At 55.2% G+C, this 20,726-nt stretch overlaps 3 protein-coding genes across 3 annotated transcripts; 2 read left to right on the forward strand and 1 right to left on the reverse strand.

Moving 5' to 3' along the window:
• Positions 1–9,404: 9,404 nt before the first annotated feature.
• CLAFUR5_07172 (Global transcription regulator sge1) lies at positions 9,405–10,997 on the forward strand (the record flags this gene model as incomplete). The annotated part of the gene is made up of 1 exon (XM_047906320.1): positions 9,405–10,997. The coding sequence occupies one exon, from the start codon at positions 9,405–9,407 to the stop codon at positions 10,995–10,997; it is 1,593 nt and encodes a 530-aa protein (XP_047763871.1).
• Positions 10,998–12,135: 1,138 nt separating this feature from the next.
• Positions 12,136–14,096, forward strand: CLAFUR5_07173 (Cardiolipin synthase (CMP-forming); the record flags this gene model as incomplete). The annotated part of the gene is made up of 4 exons (XM_047906321.1): positions 12,136–12,335; positions 12,399–12,510; positions 13,103–13,478; positions 13,555–14,096. 4 exons carry the CDS (start codon positions 12,136–12,138, stop codon positions 14,094–14,096), a joined length of 1,230 nt encoding a protein of 409 aa, XP_047763870.1.
• Positions 14,097–14,906: 810 nt separating this feature from the next.
• Positions 14,907–20,054, reverse strand: CLAFUR5_07174 (Chromatin-remodeling ATPase INO80; the record flags this gene model as incomplete). Its single annotated transcript, XM_047906322.1, has 3 exons — positions 14,907–15,064; positions 15,122–19,763; positions 19,827–20,054. The coding sequence occupies 3 exons, from the start codon at positions 20,052–20,054 to the stop codon at positions 14,907–14,909; spliced, it is 5,028 nt and encodes a 1,675-aa protein (XP_047763875.1).
• Positions 20,055–20,726: the final 672 nt, after the last annotated feature.

Genomic DNA, 20,726 nt, shown 5'->3' on the forward strand with positions numbered 1-20,726 from the left:
TCGGACTATGGGTGGACCCGGCGCTACGGTGGAGGAAGCACGTACAGGCAATATCACGGAAAGCTGAACAGAATATGGCATCATGCCAGAGGCTCACTGCGTCCACATGGGGGGCGGACTTTCGGCAGTCACGACTTCTGTACACGGCTGTTGTACGGCCAGTCCTCACCTATGGCAGCCAAGTGTGGTCCCTAGGCGAGAGGGCCTGCCCATCAAAGGGACTCGTCGCGCCGTTGGGGAAGATCCAAAACCAATGCCTAAGGAAGGTCACCGGGGCATATAAGTCGACACCAACAAGGATGCTTGAGCACGAGACCGCCATACCGCCGATCGACCTATACATCCAGGGACTACGGACCTCCTACTTGGGCAAGTCGGCACAGTACCCAGTACAGAAGGTCATCGCCAGTGCAGTCGCAAGGGCCCGCGAATCAGTACCAGCGCACAAGGGCATTCGACCCGGGAACGAGCCGAACTACCGGGCAAGGGACGAACAGCTAGCAACACGATGGGAGGGTGAGAAATCGTTTGTAGAGCAACTATGGAAAGAGAGGTGGAACAACCAGGTTGCAGGGCATAGTCGACGCCCTCAGCCAGCGGGACAACCTAAGGAATGGTCAGCTACGAAATCCGCGGTCAAGCACCCCCCGAAGCTCATCCACTACCGCCTTACGAGGGCACAGAGTAGTATAGCAACCCAACTGCGAAGCGAACACATCGGCCTCCAGGGGTACCTATCATGGAGGAAGGTTCCAGAATACACGAATACTAGCTGCCCCTGCGGCTATCACTCCCAGAATGTACGGCACGCACTCCTCGTCTGTCCGAGGTGGTCGCTAGGAAGGGGGGAGTGGATGGCAAAGGCGAGGAACCGGACGATTGGGGCACTTCTTAACAACGTTGAGGACCTACGGCGCATTACGAACTGGATACTAGAGAAGGGCTGGCTTGAACAGTACCGCCTAGTAGGAGCAGTGCAGGAAGAGAGGACACGGCGCAGCGCGACGAGACCGGCTGGGAGCGGGGGCTAACGGGGTAGTGACATGGACTACGTACGTTCAGAGGGAAAGCTAATCTAGACAAGGAGAAGTCGGGGGCGGGAAGGGTTTTCACCTATTCGGGTTTCCCTTTGTACATAACAATAGATATATACCTGCATAGGCCGAATAGGGTCCTAGAACAGGGGAATGACAAATCTAATCTATAAATCGTAGGAGCGCGACGCCAACGTGTCATGTCGTTCGTCCCGGAGGCTTGGAACTATAGCAATAGCATTGGTTCGTAGACATCATCGCGTGGAACGTTGGAGCCGCGTTTTGTCACGTTTTTGTTGGCTGGTGACTCGTGGTCTGGTTGAATGCCTCGAAAGGGTGGTGACTACTGCATTTAATCAAAGACTTGGGATGCAAGTGCACGGATGTCGTTTGTTGTCTACAGGGCGATATCAGTATACTTTACTTCATGAAGGCATATCAATTGTGAATACATGACACGAACATGCCAGGTTTCGCACCGCTACAGGTAGGGCACAGCGATATGGTTCCTCAAGACTACCAACAGCGTTGTATCTCAGCTTGCCGATGAACAACAACCGAATGCCTGCAGCGGTCTGATGTTGGAGATAGGTTGTATCGACGTGGTCACCGTCCTTGGCTGTGTATTGAGTTGAGTTTGATTTTCCATGAAGCAGGTAATATCTTGACGAAGCTTTGAGATGGGCGCTTGAGCAGCTGTTCCTTCCGCGGAGGTATGCTATGTGTTTGTGGTGCTGAATCTAGTGTGCACTACGCAGTGTGATCGTTGGCTACCATACGAGAGTACAGTGATCTGGGCCGGACCTGGCATCAGAAGCATCAGAAGCGGTCCAGCTCGTCTACTACAATGCCGGTCGAACGTTATGTCCCGGTCCTGCTTTCATCTGATTCAGCAGCTTCAATAAGGCAAGCATGATCTTTCCAAGTCCTTTGCCCCCTGACCAGAACCAGTAGCAATCTTCGAACGTGTCATGGCATATTTCCAGAGGAGCTCTTCAGCATACCGGCGATAATGAACATCACGAAATCATAGGCCATGAGTAAGGGCAGAATCTGCTTGGTCTCATAACTCTCGCGTAGAGTAAGGAGATCGAAGGACCTCAGCAACCATCTTTGGCTTGGCAGTAGTGGAATCGGATATGATGATCGCGTACCATCCTCGTTCACCATCGGTGGTCTGCGTCACATGATAGCGCAGACCCTCGAGCTCCGCGGTAAGAGCGTATGCATGAGGCGGGGGCCACCTGAGGCCTTGTGATGCCTCTGCAAGATTTACAGCTCGGGAGCAGAATTGCGGTCAGGGGCAATGACTGTCCTTTCTGTCGTCCGGGCCCTGAGCAAGCTCTTCGATGTGTGATGAGATGGAACCGTACATGCCAAGTCTTGGCTATTGCTTACAGTTGGTCCTGTGCAGGTCCCTCGTGCTAGTGGAACACCCCCATCCATCCGAGCAGCATGTGCTCCCTGTCGCCACGCATGTTACTCAGCATGCTCACACCCAGTGGGGAGCCAATTGGCAGGGGAGTTCTGGCCTTGTACATTCCCGGTTGTTCCTCGTATTGGCTAAGCCAGGGTGAAATTAGCCGCCCGGGTTACCGCCTCGAAGATATGCGGACAGTTCCGTAAGTCGAACGACACCACAAGGCGTGGTCCATCATCTGTAGACAAATCGAGCACGCTGATGGGCGGTCCGTCGAATTCGCAGTTAATGCGTTTCTGGGAAGGGCCAGTCTGCAAAGGCCGGAAACACATCGGTGGCAAGGCCCCTAGCTACGATCGCCATAAAGACGAAGTCGTAGTCTAGGGTAGATTATTGTCCGGTACTTCGAGAACGTAGCAGGATCCGATCAGGCTTGATGGGGCGCTCATCGCCGGCAATGTGGTGTGCATTCTCATCGCATGCGAAAAGATCGCTCTGCGGCTGGTGTGTTTTGACGATGCATCAATGTTGAAATGGCTAATCGTGACAGGCGGGTTGAGCACTCAGAGGTTGTCGTATCACAATGAGGAGCCATTTGAGCGGGAGCTCTGTGCGAGACCTGTCTCTTCAGATCAGGGTAGACCAGGTTCTGGGAGCCGTGCACTTGCTGTAGAGTACATCTCTATGGGGAATTGCCTGCCGACATCTTTCCACATGGAGAGCCCACTGCAGACCAAGGGATGCACTTTAGCAAGGCCTATCCGACAAGTACGATCGATTGTGAGAAGTCGACCCAGGCATGTCCCATCTAAGCTACTAGCCCCATCGTAAGGGGTATCTTCAGCACAGTACTAACCGGGAGTAGTTACTCTACCGTCGTCGACAGCCTCTTTAGGTACGCGAGTATCGAGCTGCGAGATTGCGAGTTATCTAGTACTAATTGACTCGCACGTGATCGCAGGTGCGAATATGCGTGCGATAATCGATACTCGCTGCCGCCTGCGAGTCAACACATCCTGTTGCACATGCTCATCCGAGAGACCACGCCTGTTGGAGATGTTGGTGACTGGTCAGACGTGGGTTAGGAAATGCAGTCCCTTGTTGGCATGAACTCTGCACTCCACTTTCCCCCGGCGGGAACATGTGTGCGTGTCCTTGCTGCATGAACTGCCGAGGACATCCTGATGAAAGGTGGCAAGGTGAAACCGTGAAAGGGCTTACGGAGTCCGAGAAATCTGATTAGCAACAAGATGAGGGGAGCTATTGGCTTGCAAATCTGTCCAATAGACGATCGGACCTTCCAGTGGGCTGGTGGGCTGCCTGTTTCAGCGACGTTGGCTGGCATGCGAATCTGAGTCAGGAATCTCCCTCCTACCGGGCAGGGTCACCGAGACCAAGGCTGACATGGATCATGATGGATGTGGTGTGCTGAAAATTTGCGCGTGGGAGTTGGGTCGCAAGTATTGGCGACGATCGCAACCTCGCTTCCAGCACACGTCAGCTGTCATCCACAAAGTCCAGAATGTTGCGCATTGTAGAGTGCTGAACATCGTAGAGCTGTAGAGCAGGCTGACACCACATACTTTTCATACTTTACGCAGTGTTCTACAGCAGAAACGGCCAATGCTTATGGTAGATAGAGTTCACATGAGGGCAGCTGGCAGGTTCGGATATGGAGCCTATTCCATGTGTTCGATCAACTCTGTTATGAAGTGTGAGTCTGCTTGTCCGTGGTTGCTTAAATGGCCCCTAGCATCTGAAACATACATTCGGTGCAGTCCGGCACTCTAAGGTGTAGCCTTTCGGCTGCCATGTGCGCCATACACGTTGAGGTCCACCACTTTCTAGCAGTCGCGGAGGTCGCCTGCGATGCAGAGTCGGGATGCGTGCTGCACAAGGCGTCAAACCGGAGGTCGTCAGTACGCTTCGGCAGTTTTCGTAGCTGCAAAAGGTCAACGAAAATGACGGCAACAGCCGACACTGTCGAGCCTACCCTTGTGTACGTGAGCTGAACGCATCCCACGCGAGAAGTGCTGTACTTCCTGCAAGGGTAGGCAGGCAGCTCGAACGGGATGATGGACACAGCCTGGGGCCGCCTAGATTGTGGTCACGGAACTTCCTTGTCCTCAAGGTGATGGATATCTAGATAGGAACAGGGCTGATAGCTGACTCGTGTTGTCAACTCATCAGTGCGGAAGCGTGGTGCTGGTTGAGAGGGCTCTCGATGACCAGCTTGGCCCATGATGTTCTGTCTGTGGACCATGCCACCACACAGCTCTGCTCGAGCATCCAGCTAGCAATTGATTATTGCTTTCGTCACTGATTGTCGCTTTCGTCACTGTTGAAAGTTGATAGTGGAAGCTGTGAAGGCCCACTGAAGGGTGCCAGACCACTAGGCACAAGCCGAGACCTTGCTATTCACTGCGTGGGTCTTGAGAAGTGGACCGCAGCACCGCAGACTGTCGTATGGCCTAGCGATGCCATTGCTCCTGTATGCAACGCGTTGTCCCTCAAGCTGCAGACCTGCTATGAGCCATCGGTTGCCTGATACGGGCACTTGAGCTCCTAACGGGGTGCCTCAAAGTGATAGCCGGACATATCGCCAAGGCCTTAATGCCACGAGTAGTGCTCGAGAACGCAGGACGAAACCCTCGCTCTGGGAATAGAAAGTGATGAATCACCAGGCGTGACAGAGCAAGCGATGCATCGAATCAATCAATGTTCGTTCGTCAGCAGGCTGACAGATAGATCCAGATCCTCTTCCGCACAGAATGGTAGCTCGTTTCTAAGCCTCGAGAATCTTTGTTGCTGGGCTAGCATGTTATAGCGCAGACTGTGCAGCAGCAGCGGCATCGCGAGTCGTGTAGCATCGGCGAGTGAAGTGCACCTGATATGCCATGCATCATGACTCAATTACGCCCAGAGTCGGATCCGGGCCCAAAGATGACATGAATTACATCACGCCTAGCTTTTGACATGCCGGAGTACACCATGGACTACCAGCGTGGGACACTTCTGAAGTCGTTAGCAGAAGTGATTGAGTGCCCTAGAACCGCGGACGGTCGATGCGTCTGTGGCTCCAAGCAGAGCACAGCAAGGTCACAATGCACATAACCCATTCAAGGTTATGTGCTACTTCACTCGAGTTGCATAGGCAAGATGTTGGGTGTGCCTAGCCTGTCAGTTGATCGATGTCAAGCCGTCACGGTGTCAGTACGATGAGAAACAGACCCAGCCATTTGGTAGACGACCGACAACCTTTGATGACGACCAACGGCGTGTGAACCGCTTTGAAGATGTTTCAGCCTCTGCCCTTATTCAACCCAGCACGCTGTCAGACCAGTTCAGGGCGATCGTAACTCGTGAATCCGTCATGCTGCATGACTTGCAAGTACACGAGCGTGCTGAAACATGAGACCCAATTCGTCAGTGGTAAGACTGGATGCAGTACATTGAGACCGTGACAGACTGGGCCACCAAGGTATACCGAAAGCTCCGAGATGACGGTAGAGGTCGAGTATGGCGTCGCTCACGACACCCGCTTGTGACAGAAGCGTTGATTGTCGTCGAAATTGGTTCTGGTCAATAATGGTGGCGGGTTCTTCGCAGTAGGGCTATTCCGCAGATAGGCAGCCGTGAGTCTGGTGGTCGTTAATGCGACTAGGGGATGGTCTGTTCTGGCGGCAGACCAACGCACAATAATGAGCACACCTTCATGCCTGAAGTCGTTGGTCCGTGGACGCAACGTGTTGCTCGCTGTCAGCAGCAGCGCGAATTCTTCCCAGCAGCTACAGGGTGTTTCGTGCATGTGTGGATAGTGTCTTTAGTGCTAACTCACTGTATAGCCGGTCGGCAGTACAGAATGGGCGAAAGAAGGGGGTTTCCGTTGGATTTTAGCGAATGAGACAACTCCAGCGATCAACGCCACGACTGACACTATCCACGTATGCACTTGACACCCGGTAGCCACGATCGTTCAGCCCCGCCTTCTGCATCTGGCCAACGTGTGAAGCAGCGAACGTTTCTAGACTCACCGTAAGACAGACAATGCGTGATTGGGTCGCATGAGTGTCTGAAACCAACCGTGACAGCGTGTCAACTGATGATGGTGGTGACCCGTGTCAGTGGCATTTACCGCGTTGCACCAGCGGAGAATCCTGGTAAAACAATGGGATGTGCCGCGGAGGAGATTTGCAGACACCCAAGCGAGGCTGGGCATCGCCGCACAGTCGATCAGTGGGTTTCTGACCGAGCAGAAGCGGTACCATAACTCGGTCGTCGAAAACAAACAATCGCTGTTCGTGGTGTTCGTGGAGATGTGAAGTCGTAGCATACACAACTCTGATCATGAACCGTGAGCCGCTCTCGGTAGCTGCCATAGAGTTCGCGCCAGTCGAGGAACGCTGCAGCGGTGGTGAGCCAATCCGGTAGTAAGTGTGAGCCAATCTTGCTGGGTGTTGCTCGACGGGGAGGAGCATCCATACTGGTCCCGGTACAAGGCTGATGATAGTGGCCAGGCCTTGACGTTCTGCTCGGGAAGCCTACCGTGGGCCACTGGGCCAGTCCAGCGTCGATGTGATCCTGCTGGCCTCCTGCTGCGACTGGTGCGCACCAGCCACGGTCCTGGCGACGGATGCGCTAGGAGAATGATGCCGCTGAGACGCTGAGTGGCTGCGATGGTCGTGGCAGCAGCCAAACGATGTACGGACTGTGATGGCAGTACGGATGCAGAACCGGATAGTCGCGGTGGCAGACGACAAGGATGTAGGTCGAATAGTGTGAGGAGCTCAAGGCATCGGTGAGGAGGATTTGAGATGTGCCATTCTGCTCATACTGTAGATCGTCCGGGCAAGTCGGATCACGCAGACACCGGACGAACATTCGAGACGAGGCATCGTTGATGCGACTGCAAGCCGGCAATACGGTTGGCTGCGCGCATACGGCATCGAACTCTGTGTGCAGCATCCCGCCAGATGTCCAACATCGCCGACAACCTGCTGCTGATAACTCCACCAGCTTGCGGTGAGCAGAGGAAACGGCACTTCACTTGATCGTATCGGCACTGCTGCAAGCGTTGTCTGCACATATTGGCTGATGAGCTGCGCAAATGAGCTGGCAATCTCAACGCCATGCACGCACGCAAGCACTGCCACTTGCAAATCATTCAAGCACGACTTGGTTACCTTGTGCCCTTTCGTGAGTGCACTACTGATCTTGACCGCCGAGCTCGAGCCGGTGTCGTGCGCATTTCCGTCGTGCTGGGGGATGCGCAGGTTCTGGTGACGGCTCGTGCCTTCCGGATCTGCAGGGTGTGTGGCTATAATACCGGGCTGGACAGGTGTCGCCTTATGAAGGGCAGGATGTGGCAGGTGTCATAGCAGCGGTGGGCTGTCAAGGCCAGATGTTGGTGTATTGTTCCCAGCTTGGGCTGTCGTGTGCCATGCTGCATCCCGGCGGTGCTGCAGCGGTGGTCGTGTGGTGGAGACGCTATCAGCACTCCCTGGAAGGCTGGAAGCCGTAACCTCGTACCACCTTAGTCCTGTCCCGTACCACCTCATGCCCAATCACGCTAGCTGGCGCACGCACTTCACTTCTCCAGCTTCTGAGAGGCGCTATTGGATTACCCGCTAGATCGTTGCTTGCGCCGCCGCGGCCTCCACAGCTGGTGGTAAGTCGTCGCGCGGTCCTTTGACGTCCAGGCGTCCAGAGCGCAGCTCACAATGATTACCGTCTAGTGCGGGAAGCAGCCATTACCGGTTACTGCGCGTGCTGGACGACGACGCGCCCGTGGGCCACTCGTTCCCAGTGCCGCTCAGCAGCAATACCACTAGACCACTACTGTACAGCAGTGTGGTGTACGTACTGGCGTGCTCGACCGCTCGCTGCTGCTGCTGCTGCTCCTGCAGGCGGTGTTGCCAGTCGCCAGTCGCCAGTCGCCAGTCGCAGGGGAGCCCGATCTTGCACCAGGGCAGTCTCTAGTGCCGCATGCATGCTGACCATGCTCGAACGGGTCCGTCAGCAGCAAATCCCAGTGCCCACCCATCCTGGCCGTTGCTCAACTCTATCGTCCCAAGCCTGGTACGTGTGAACTCTCTTGCTCTTATGCTTAATGTGGGGAGCTGCGTCAAGGCCATTGCTGGTCGATGACTTGCACTGCTACTAACTACTAACGCAGCAGCCCACGCACCGTCGTTTCCCGCACTTTGAATTGCATTCACGCATTGCCCTCTGCCTCTGACTCTTTCACCACCACCCTCGACTTCCTGACACACGCCGCTTCTGCGCGCCGTGTTTGCGAAGTTACCGACGGCGAGGACGCAATTAAAAGCCTCCAGCGCGAACCTTCTGTCGCACTCGCGCGTGAAGCTTTTGATCCTCAGTGCGCCATCAACCTAGAGCGTCAGCTTAACCTTCTGCATCCGTCAGGTACAAGAACATCCTCAAACCTTCCACCACCAACGTCGGCGTATTTGTTGTTCTTACACGCCAATAGCACCTCGACTAGCTACATACTCCGATCACAGCCGCCTCACAGCACCGCAGAGCACATCGCGACCGCCGAGGGACATCTTCATGTACGTACTGTACGCACCCGCGACCCACTCGCCCCCCATTCACTCCTCGACACCGTTCACCGTTCACTCTGACGCGCTGACAAAATAGATTATCTCAGCGCAGCTCACATCTGCACTCGGACACCATAACACCACTTCTTCTCTCCGCCATCGCGCCAGCCAAACCAAACTCATTGCCGGACGAAGTGTAATCTTACATCCTCCACCAGTGACGCGCTCGCGTGCATATACTCCACGCTTGCCCACTGCCACTCAATCGCAGCGTGGTTGCCAGCTCTGATCACAGTTGTCGCGTGGTGGGCGAAACTTATCCAGCAACTATATCGACTGCTGCTCTCCATCTAACCTCGACTGCACACCCCAAGAATCGCCACCATGAGCACTGGCGGCGGGGCAGGACCATTGGTCCCAACATTCCATGGCTTCGTTCATAACAGCATGGATGGACTCGTCCTGTTCGAGGCGTGTCTAAGTGGGAAACTGCACCACGTGCCACGACGACCGCACGATCGAGAACGAAGCTCACTCATCAAAAGCGGCAGCATCTTCATCTACGAGGAGAACGCGTCCGGAATCAAGAGATGGACCGACGGTGTTGCCTGGAGCCCGAGTCGCATCTTGGGCAACTTCCTGATCTATCGCGAGTTGGAGAAGCCGTTTCCGCCTGGCGAGAAGAAACGCGCCATGAAGCGTAAGAGGACGAGCATGCCGGGCGAGCCGTACCCGCGTCGCGATTCAGATGATAACGAAGGTCCAGAACTCAACACTCCGCTCACTCCTCCCACGCCGAACGTTGACGGCGAAGTCAAGCCCGAGATCCCCAGCAGCGATCAAGACAAGGAATTGGAAAGGTCACTGATTGGATCCTTGGTCGACAGCTACGGCTTCAGACCCGACGGTCTTGTTAAGAAGACGATGAGCATTTCTGTCAATGGCATATCACACCACATGGTCTCTTACTACAAGGTCGACGATGTGAAGAACAATCTCCTCCCACGGCCACTGTCCGACCCAAGACTCCAGAACATCTCTGTGCGACCCGAGCTGTACCTGAAGCAAAATTTCCGGGCACCAGTCGAGGAGACAGAGCACTACGCGATTGACGGCCACATGAATGCTCATCCCCAGATGATCTACAGCCCGATGGTACAGCCGTACGGTATGGCACCTAGCCAGTATATGGGCGCCCGCCAGTATCCAGGCATGTACGGAAGCACCACCGGATCATCGATGTACGGAGCCATGACTGCCGCGTCGTGGCCAACCCAGCAGGCTACAGCCGGTGCTATGGGTTACGGCTCACATCAAAGCTATGGCAGCCAACCCTACCCAAGCTACTACAAGCCAACGGATCAAGGGAACGGGTCCGGAGTCAAGACAGAGTCTCAACATTCGACATCTCAAGCTATGCCCTACGGAAGTCAATACGCTCCATCGTATCCCAACATGCAGAGGAGCAATTCAGTCTCCGCCCCTTCTATGATGCAATCATCGTATCAAACCCCAGTTCAGCCTCATTCCTCGACTTTCGGAACGATGGGACCAGGGAGTGGCCGCCCGTCGTACAGTGGACAAAGCATGAACAGCCCGTCTGCCAATGGACAGTCCCAGGGACCCTATGGCAGTGCATCGACCGCGCCGTACGCCGTGCGTTCTCCAACTCAGAGTTACAGCATGCAGAGTGCACCCCAGAGCGCCGTCAGCCACTCTCCTCATCCTTCCATGAAGAGTCCGCAATCTGCCCATCCCGGAACCTCTAGCGATCCAAACGGTCAATTGCACTCTGGAGGCATGCCCTACCGGTCTGGATCATACGCGGTTCCATCTGCTCCACAAACCGGTCACAGCGATATGAACGGTCTGGGAATCAGCAGCACTTCCAGCTACCCCCCGCCAAGTCAGAATGGCTCCGGCTATAGCTACGGATCCACCGGGCACGCGCAAACGAGTGGTCCATATCCAGCATAGAATGGCGGCGGACATCCACCAGAGGCTGTATCCACTTGTGGCATGAGATTTGGATCCCACAGACCTTATCAGGAGTCCTCTCGGCTTGTAGAGGCAGCATCGGCTTCTGTGCAAATGAAAGACTCTCCGGTGCATTCGCCGGCAAGCGGGAAAGATGCAGATGATGATAATGCTGCGGCTTCATGAGATCGAACGGGTTACGTCAGAACGGCTTTGAGACTCGAAAAAACCCGCGGAACAGCCGGTGTGGTAATGGGTGCTCGCATCTCACGAGGTCGAGCACAGATGGCGAAAAGATCAGCAAGGCGTTTTGGGAGACTCGAATCGGCAGTCGTGCAATGTAGACGTATTGGGATGGATGAGACATGAGTGGATTGGAGGGATGTCAGAATGTTGTTCGACAGAGCAGCAGTCCCTTGGCCGATTTTTGCTGCGAGGCGCAACGCCTCGTTGATGGAACTGATTCGTTAGAATGTCAATACGCGTTTGCAGTGTGGTGATAGAAGACGCATCAAATGCACCGCTCATCCATCATCCTCATCATCTAGATACCGCTCCTCTACTGACGAGTACCGGTAGCCTTGGCCGTGACATTTCAGCCCCCAAGATGACTGTGGCAAACTCAATGCAGTCTTGTCATCAGGAGCAGTCTTCCGGCGCACCCTTTGACAACAGTCTTTCGCTTAGAAGCGGATTCGGAAGTCAGTGAACCGCGAACTCAGAGGATGCCTTGGCGTGGAGGAATCGTTCGGCTGTGAAGTCTGCTGAACCCTGCCGTCGATCATGCAGCCAAGGCGATGCATAGTAGCGCAAGGGATGATCAATCCATCATGATGCAGCTGCTCGATCTACAACGGATCATTCATCGCGTAGCAACAGGAAGCTGGTTCGATAGCTGCATGGGCGAGTGCGGCAGACATTCCAGCTGCACTGCTCATGGGAATCATTGTGAGCGTGTGATGAAACAGACAGGCGTCGAGGTGGACTTGCAACGGGTCGAAGAGCGGCGCATATAGGACCAGGTTGGTGGGAATCTGGTTAGCGCCAACAGGGATGTTCCACCACGCTTTTCTCGCGCGCCCACACTTCCTGGTCTCTCGCAGTTCAGCCTTTGTCATCACGATTTGGCTTCTTTGACATGCTTTTCCAGCGACTTCACGTCCAACACCGGCAACATGTGATGCGCACCGCATCGTCGACTTCCGCGCTCACCGCACGCTTCCAATGTGCAGCAACAACCGTGCGCAGTCCGCCTCAGGGGCGAGCGGCCATTCACGGCGCGACTCGCCACGTCTGCCCTCTGCGCAGCCTAGCACAAGGGCCCAGCTCCTTCCTCCGGTAGTCGCCATTCCGCAGCTTCGCGCCTTCCGCAATGTATGGATGGTCTAACACAAGATGCAGAAGCTCCAATGCCGCCCTTCGCACGCCTCCACCGAAACGACTGCTTTCGGAGAGGTCGAGGGATAAGCGGCATCCGCCTGTGCAGGAGCACCATGTCGATCAGTCAAGTAGCGTAAGTCGCCGCTCTCGTCCTACGTTTTGGTCGTTCCGCGAGCACCTTGTCGCCTCGCTGTCTCTGCAGTCCGGCCTCCCTATTTGTCACATCGACGCTCGGCGACATCACTCGATGCACCATGCCTGGCACACGCCTCATGCAACCCACGACACTCTCTGACCGCTCCGTGCTCCTCGGACCTTTCTGCGGACATGTTCAGCACTGGAAATCAGCTTTCGCTCATCCATTGCCCGCATGCAGCAGTTCGAAGCACGACCATCGGCATGCTGCCTCGCTGGCCACACACCACCTCCCATTCGCGACTTCAGGAAGACTTGCGCTCGCCTGAGCAGCGCACTCGACTCACCAGCTTCGACAAGACAGACGCTGCAATGACCAGGCTGTCACATATGCACGCTGGCAACTCAACATTCCTTCCGGCCTCAAGACATCTGCAATGCTGAACTCTGTTGGGTCGCCTTGCCCCCCAGCTTCCTTCCCACACGTGATGTCTAATGCTGCGGCGAACTCAACACGACATGCGAGGGCATAGCTCCACCAATGCACGCCATCTTGACCGCGGGCTTGTGCTAACAGTGCTAATTCGCAGCAACCACAGCCATCCCGGGATCGGCCTGTCACCCGGAGTCTAGAAGCGGCGCGCGAACGCACCAAAGCCGTGCGAAATAAGGTCCGCTCCTCCCTGACGAGCTTGACGCCACACGAGAACATCTACAACCTGCCTAACTTTCTTACTGTCACACGCCTGTTCGCAGCGCCGGCGACAGCATACCTCCTGCTGCACGACCATCACACCTGGGCGCTCGCGCTGTTTGCCTATGCAGGAATCACCGACCTGGTCGACGGCTGGCTCGCGCGGAAATGGAAGCTACAGACCGTCGCCGGCAGTGTGATGGACCCCATGGCTGACAAGGCCTTGATGATCATTTTGACTGCAACGCTTGCCGTGAAGGGAGCCATACCATGTAAGGCAAACGCGAGATCCTCCCCGCTTCTATTGACTTCACGCTGCCGCGGCAAAAATGCTGACTGTTTGTAAAGTGTATCTGGCAACTTTAATCCTTGGCCGAGATGCGTCACTAGCAGTGGCCGCGCTCTACTATCGCCTTGCATCACTGCCCGCGCCAAAGACTTTTGCGCGTTATTGGGACTTTTCGCTGCCTTCTGCCGAGGTGCATCCCACTACTGTGTCGAAGTACAACACGTTTTTGCAGCTAATACTCATCGGATCTACCCTTGCACTACCAGTGGTCACCGCTAGCGGAGAACAGATCGCGATCCTTCAGTCGTTTGGCTTGACCACTGGAAAGCTGCATGCAGCCATGACCTACTTCCAATACGTGGTTGCTGCCACCACCACGTGGAGTGGCTTGAGCTACGCCTACCTCAAGAATGCGGTCACCATACTCGGGACGAATGAGGAAGTCAAGGCCAGACAAGGTGCAAGAGGCCGAGCTATCATCGGCTTGACTTTCGGCAGCTGCGTCCTCGCTACTGCGTGGCTGGCGCTGAATGTCGACAAGCCTTCGATTGAGGGCAGGAATACGCTGGACGAGGACGCGGGCGGAAACTCACGTCGCTAGCATGTGTCTGTCGACTGTCGAGTGCAGCCCTGGAGTTTGCTTTTCCTGATGGTGCAGCTGGAGCGCTGCATTCCCCCATGCTGACAGAGATCGACAGTATTGTGCAGGATAACAACAATGTATACAATTTCCAAAAACAGCGGTCAAGTGACCGGCCTTTGATGAGCATTACGGATGTAGTAACAGAACCACGTTGCCACGTGGTTGCTTGCATGAATATTGCCTCAATTGTGAGATCACTGCCTTGTGCTGTCGATCCTGCATTTACCATGGTCACGAGGCCAGCACATCAATAAGACCGTGGAAGCCCAGAGAAAGATGTTCTTACGATGGTACGAAGCGTTTAGTCACACCCTCATGTTGGAGAGAAATCGCAGTCCCCGGTAACCGCAGTGCATAGGGATGTGGGCTGCTCAAAAGATCAAGCCGTTGGTATAAAATCTAGGTCTCTGTTGACATGACATCTCACATTCAGCACTTTGACGAATAACAAGACTTTCGCATTGTCTCTGACATGGACGACGAAGCACATACGAGGCAAGGGCGGGAAAATTGGAGAGGTCCCATGCCACGTGAATGATGAATTAATGTCCAAGGAAGCCTGCCGCTGCAACGCCATGCAGAAAGACCTATGTATCACTGTATCGCTCCATAGCAGTAGCAGTAATGCCTGCCCTTACCAACCGATTCACTTCGCCCTCAGAACGCCCATGAATAATGCATGACAAAGACAAGATTTCTCACCCAAGGGCGCTGAGATCCTCGTACACACGGTCGAACAATAATGAGCTCGCCCAGACGTTTCCCCATCTAGACCTCACCGTCAATGACAGCAAGTCGCTGTTTGACGGTCTTGGCCTTCTTACTCGTACCCTTCCGCTTCTTTGCGGGTGGGCCTTCCATGGCGGAGACCGGTGTGGCCGCGCCAGAAGGCTCATGCGAAGCGCCGTCGTCGAATTTACCTTCGCCTGTAGGCACTGTTAGTGTCCATCCCTCTATGGATGCCATGGTGTATGTGCACTTACCTTCGTGATACAACTCGTCCATGCTGACCTCCTTGCGCTTGTTCGTAGCAGCGTTCTTACGCTTCTTCTTGCCACCAGACTTGGCTTCCTCCTCCATGACTTGCGCCTCGCGACGCTCGATGGCCTCGACTTGATCGTCGTCTGCAAGCCACATGGCCATTTCCTTGGTGCGGTTGCTCTCACGGCTTCGGTTGTTAAAGTCCACGACGTTACTGCTGCCGGCCTGTCCGGAAATGACAACACGCTGGACCTCTTCCTTTTGCAGAGCACGCTTGCGGATTCGTTCTTCGATCGTACCACGGGTGATGAGACGATAGACGGTGACCTGTCTTGTTTGACCGAGACGATGAGCGCGATCCATGGCTTGGGAGTCGATGGTGGGGTTCCAATCGGAGTCGTAGAAGATGACGGTATCGGCGGATGTGAGGTTAATACCAAGACCTCCAGCGCGGGTTGATAGCAAAAAGACGAAGATGCTTGGATCTGCCTGGAATGCTGCGACTGTGTCTCTTCGGTCCTCGAGCTTCGTGGAGCCATCGAGACGACAGTACCTGTAATTGCGGTACGTCAGGTACTCCTCCATCAGATCAATCATGCGTGTCATTTGGAAGTAAAGGAGCACACGGTGGCCGCCTTCCTTGAGCTCGCGCAACAGCTGATCAAGCTTGGCGAGCTTACCAGAATCTGTCACGAAGCGACGCATGCTTGGCACTTGGATCTTGGTGTATCGCTGCTTCTCTGACTCTGGCTCTGGCAGCATGTTGGTGACGGGGTACTTTGAAGGCGGCAGTTTCGCTCGCAGGAGTGCCTCCTCAGTCCCAGTACTGATTGGGTAGAGCGCACGTCTGAGAGGAACATCAAAGAAGGCACTCTCCTTCTCATTCTGAGCGCGGTATCCGGGGCAGACCAGCTCGATGGGTGGCGCAGAGGCCGGCGGTAGATAGCAGGTCTCGATGACGCTGTATCCTTGCTCCGCCATCTTACTGCTCGAGATGTTGAGGAGGTTGTTGAGATGACCTTCACTGGTGATCTCAGCAAGCGGCTTTCGAGCATTTCGCTTGACAATGTTCAGCATAGCATGCACCGGCGTGAAGCCAGCGTTCTCTTGCTCCTCCTCGTCATCGTATGCAACTTTGAGGCTGCTTGTGGTATCATTCTCTTTGGCGAGCACCACGACCCGCTGCATCAGAGTGCTTCGTGCTGTGCGGATGACATCCTCTGCAGACTGATCGACAAATCGGAGCCAGGAAAACGCGCCATTGGACGTCTTGCCATCTTGACGCCTGCCTTGACTCGACTTGATGTGCTCGCCGCTCCAGATGCTGAGGTCGTTGCTGAAAACTTTGTTCCTCCATCCAGCTTGAGCATTGTCTGGACCAGGCAGATCCAGCCGGCCAGGTCCGTCTCCAAGCATGGTCGGTAGCCAGTACTCGATCAGATTCCGCACACTGTAAGCCACGTTCACGTTGTTGCCTTCGCGCATAAAGCTGGCAGTCTCCGCGTAGTACGACATCGACATTGGGCTCCACGTGTCGGCACGCTCGAATAGATCAGGATGGTTGCACACTTTCCTGAACTGCATGACCAAGTTCATCAGCGTAGCTGTATCTTGGTCGTCACCCACAGCTGCTTTCTCGATCAAATCCATAATGCTGATCTTGTTCCTCAGGTTGGTGTAGTAAGCGCGCTGTCTGTAGGTCAGGTCGCAGAAAACGTCGAGCTCTATCTTGTCACCCAACTCCTTTTGTACATGCTTCTTGATACGTCGCAACATGAAGGGCTTCAGGATCATATGTAGACGCCGAAGCTGATCTTCGTTCAGCTTAGAATTCGACTGAGCATGGTTCTCAATGTCCTTCGAAAACCACTCTGAGAACTCGTCGTGGCTGTCGAACAGTGAAGGCATGATGAAATGCAGCAGAGCCCACAGTTCTTGCATGTTGTTCTGAATAGGCGTGCCGGTGAGCAGCAAGCGGTTACGACAGCTGAACCCAAGCAGAGACTTCCATCGAGAAGATTGTGAAGACTTGATAGCCTGTGCCTCGTCAAGAATCATGTACTGCCATTTGACCTTCTGGAAGTATGCTGTGTCTTGCACGACCAGCTGGTAAGATGTCACAAGGACGTGGAAAGGACTGTCGCGATTGTATGTAATGTGCTTGCGATCCCAGAACTTGCGCAGAACTTTGCGGTCTTTGGCGGAACCCCAGTACGGCAGCGTCTTGATCGAAGGCACGAATTTGGCGATTTCTTGCTGCCAGTTGTGGAGAGTGCTGGCAGGAGCGATGACCAGGAAAGGTCCCCAGATGTCGTGGACCTCAGCCAGGTAAGCCATGACTGATATGGACTGGACGGTCTTGCCGAGACCCATCTCGTCGGCGAGGATACCGTTGATGCCTTGCTCATACAAGTTGACTAGCCAGTTGAGACCCTTGAGCTGGTACTCCTTCAACTGACACGACAGCATCTTTGGCTGGGCAACATCCATGCTTTGCAGCGAGGTCGGGTTCTGGAAGTTCAGCTCGCCCTCGTCGAAGTTGGCTTGAGCGTCTGACAGATTCTGACCATCGTCGTCAGGTTTGTTGAAGTCAATTGCGCGTTGCTTAGCCTCGTTGATAGCATGCTGCGCGTTCGCTGCGGCGGCGGCTTGTAGAGCACTTTCGTCTTCGGCATCGAAATCCAGATCCTCGAAGTTTGTGACCTTCTTGCCAGGGTTGGCAACTGAGTCCGGCAGATCGATGGTCTGTGTTGCATTGGGGTTGTCCCTTGTGGTCTGGCCACTCGAAACTGTTCCATCCGCATCTGTGCCATGTCTCTCGATCTCATCTGTCTTCACCTTCTTGCCGATGAAATGAGAGTACAGCTCGGTCTGCGAGATCAAGAAGTTGAGCTTCCTCTTCTGTCTGTTAGCTTCGCGCTCAGCTTCCTGCTTCTTGGCCTTGTCCAATTCTGCTCGCTCAGCCACTTTGCGGCCTTCACGTTCGTCACGTTCGTTTCGTTTCCAGAAGCCGAGCATTTCTCGCATAGCACGCTTCGCACGAGCAGCCACATCCTTGGTTGACTTGTTCGTGCGCAGCTGCCATCGTCGAGCTTCTTTGGCGGCCAACTGCGCGGTCTTGCGAGCATTACTCTGTTTCGTGTCAAGGCTGTTGTTCTTGATGCGAGTGACTTTGGGCACCTGCTTGGCCAGATCTCGCGAGATCTGCTCGTAAATTTGATTGTAGCCTTTGCTTTCGAACTTTGCCATTCCGGTGAGACCAGCAGTCGGTTGCATGTCGTACATCGTGGGCTGAATTTCGCTGAGTGGTTCCGAATCTTCGCGCTGCAACTGCCTGGGAAGCACCCGGTCGCCGTAGGCCTGCAGTCTCTCCTCAGTGGCTGGTGCAATCTGAGGTAGGTCCAGTCCTTGATCAATGTAAGCCTGGGCTTGTCGTGCGTTCTCCTTTTCGGCGAGTTTCTGCTCTTTACTCTTACGTGCACGACCAGTGCCTCCGCCACGGCCTCCTCGACCGCGACCTCGTCCACTTGCTGAAAATTCGGGAGTGACCTCGTCGTTGACAGGGCCTCGGCTGTTGGAGTAGAAAGAAGTCATCAGACCACCGTCCAGGTTGACCTCCCTCTCTTGTCTGCCCAGTGCGGCAGCGTTGTGTGGTGACTCGTTGCGGAATTCCTTCGAAGGCGTGATGCCCTGCAGTCTGCTCTGTGTGTCTCGGATCTTTTTATCGTGTCTTGCGACCTCTCGCTGCAAACGTTCCTTCTCTTCGTCGTCCTGCGTGGAAGCGATCTGCTGGATCACTTCCTCACGCTTCTGTTGTTCGTCCGCAATAGCCTTTTCACGGCGTCGCTTGCGCTGCTGGTCCTTCTTTCGCTCCTTGTCCTCTTCAACCTCCTTCAGCCGCACCTCTTCCGTGACTTCGTGTTCGTGCTGATCCACAAAGACACTTCTCTCGGTGTCAGATGCTGCGCTGAAGTGGTCGTGGTATTTCTGCATCAGTTCCAGTCTCCTGCGCTTGCGCTTATGTTGTTCGGCGATCTCCAAGTCCAGTGCTCTCTTGTGAGTTCTGTTCACCCACTCTACCTTGGGTCCCTCAATGCCTGGCATGTCAGCCTCGACATCGGACAGATCACGCTGCTCAATCTCCTTGTACGCTGCTTCCGTGTCGCGGATTGTTAAGCTCGGAGGCCCAGTTTGAGGTACAGCTATAGGAGGAGCATGCTGAGGTGCCACCAGAGGAGGCGGTACACCATCCTTCACTCGGCCACTTTGATGCGACGCGCTCGAGGCTCTGCTTGCCTTCCTACTTGCTGCTTTGGCCGGCGCAGGAGCAGCTGGTGGCGGTGGAGGCGCAAGAGCGGGAGCTGGGGGCAGGACTGGCGCAGGCTGCTTGAACTCTTCCCGCGTCGGCGGAGGCGCTGGTGTGCTCGCAGTGTCATCGGACAAGAGGTTCATCATCGACATGGGATTTGTGGATCGCGGCGGTGCTTGGGATCTCGCATCTGCAGGTGGAGGGGGGACAGGATGCGCGTGCGCTGAGGTGGGCGGCGAGGACTGGCTCGGATGGCGACTCATGGCCGGTCGCTGCTCTGCGTGGTGGCCGTTGGCATATGGCGCAGGCGGTGGCTGTTCGAAGTGTGTTCGGGTCTGTGATGGAAGGATTATTAGTGGATGTTGGTCGAGATAGTCGTGACGAATGCGGTGGCTGACCTGCTGTGGTGACGGCGGCTGATAGGACGTGCTGTTCGCTCCGGCATCTCTGTTGCCAGCTCTTTCTTCCTTGGTGGGATCGTAGTAGCTCGATGCCGGCCGAGTCTGCGTGGGCGATGCGGGCACGCTGCGATGGTGGATCGGCGAGGGTGCTACAGAGGACGTCGAGCGATGGTGGTGCGGCGGTCCTTGTGTCTGCGCCCCGGGCGGCGATGGCTTTGGTTCCATGCTAAAGTTTGCTGGGAGCTATTGTCGTGGCACTGTTGTTCGGTGCTGCCTGCCATGCGACTCTGCCGTTCACTGTTCCATCAATGGCCGACAGGGATATCATCGACGGGCGACGGCGACGGCGACAGTGGTGATGGACATGTGTGATGTGTGCTCCTGGTCGCAGTCTCTCCACCGACCCAACGGCTGACTACCGACCACGATTGCGATGGTCCTCGAGCGCACACAGACCCCTTGCTCGCGGCGCGACTCCGAGCGATGTTCACTTGCTTGGCGGACGCGAGGTGGACGTGACGTGTCTGGCGGGTCTGCGGCGATGGGAGTGTGTGTGTGGTAGATTATGGCGGACGATGGATGCTACATGTGCACGCGGCAAGATCACGGCGCTGGGGGAGGCTTCGTTAGCTGACTGACACTGCCAGCTTCTCCTTGGTCCCGAAGCCCACGGGTATCATCTTCGAAAACGCGTACGTCCACCCTCACACATTGACACCACTCCCGACATGCATGAGACACTACTGTTGGACGATAGCAATATGGTAGAGCATTCGCATCGTGATGTTGGTCTCGGCATTTTGTTTCATCGAAATCTATCTTGTGCAGTGGTTCTGACGAGGCAAAGCGCAGGATCGGGTGTGATTGTCTGGAGACTGGCGCATACTCGTGCGCAGC

Source organism: Fulvia fulva, chromosome 6 (genome assembly GCF_020509005.1).
Source record: "Fulvia fulva chromosome 6, complete sequence".
Taxonomy (NCBI): Eukaryota; Fungi; Ascomycota; class Dothideomycetes; order Mycosphaerellales; family Mycosphaerellaceae; genus Fulvia; species Fulvia fulva.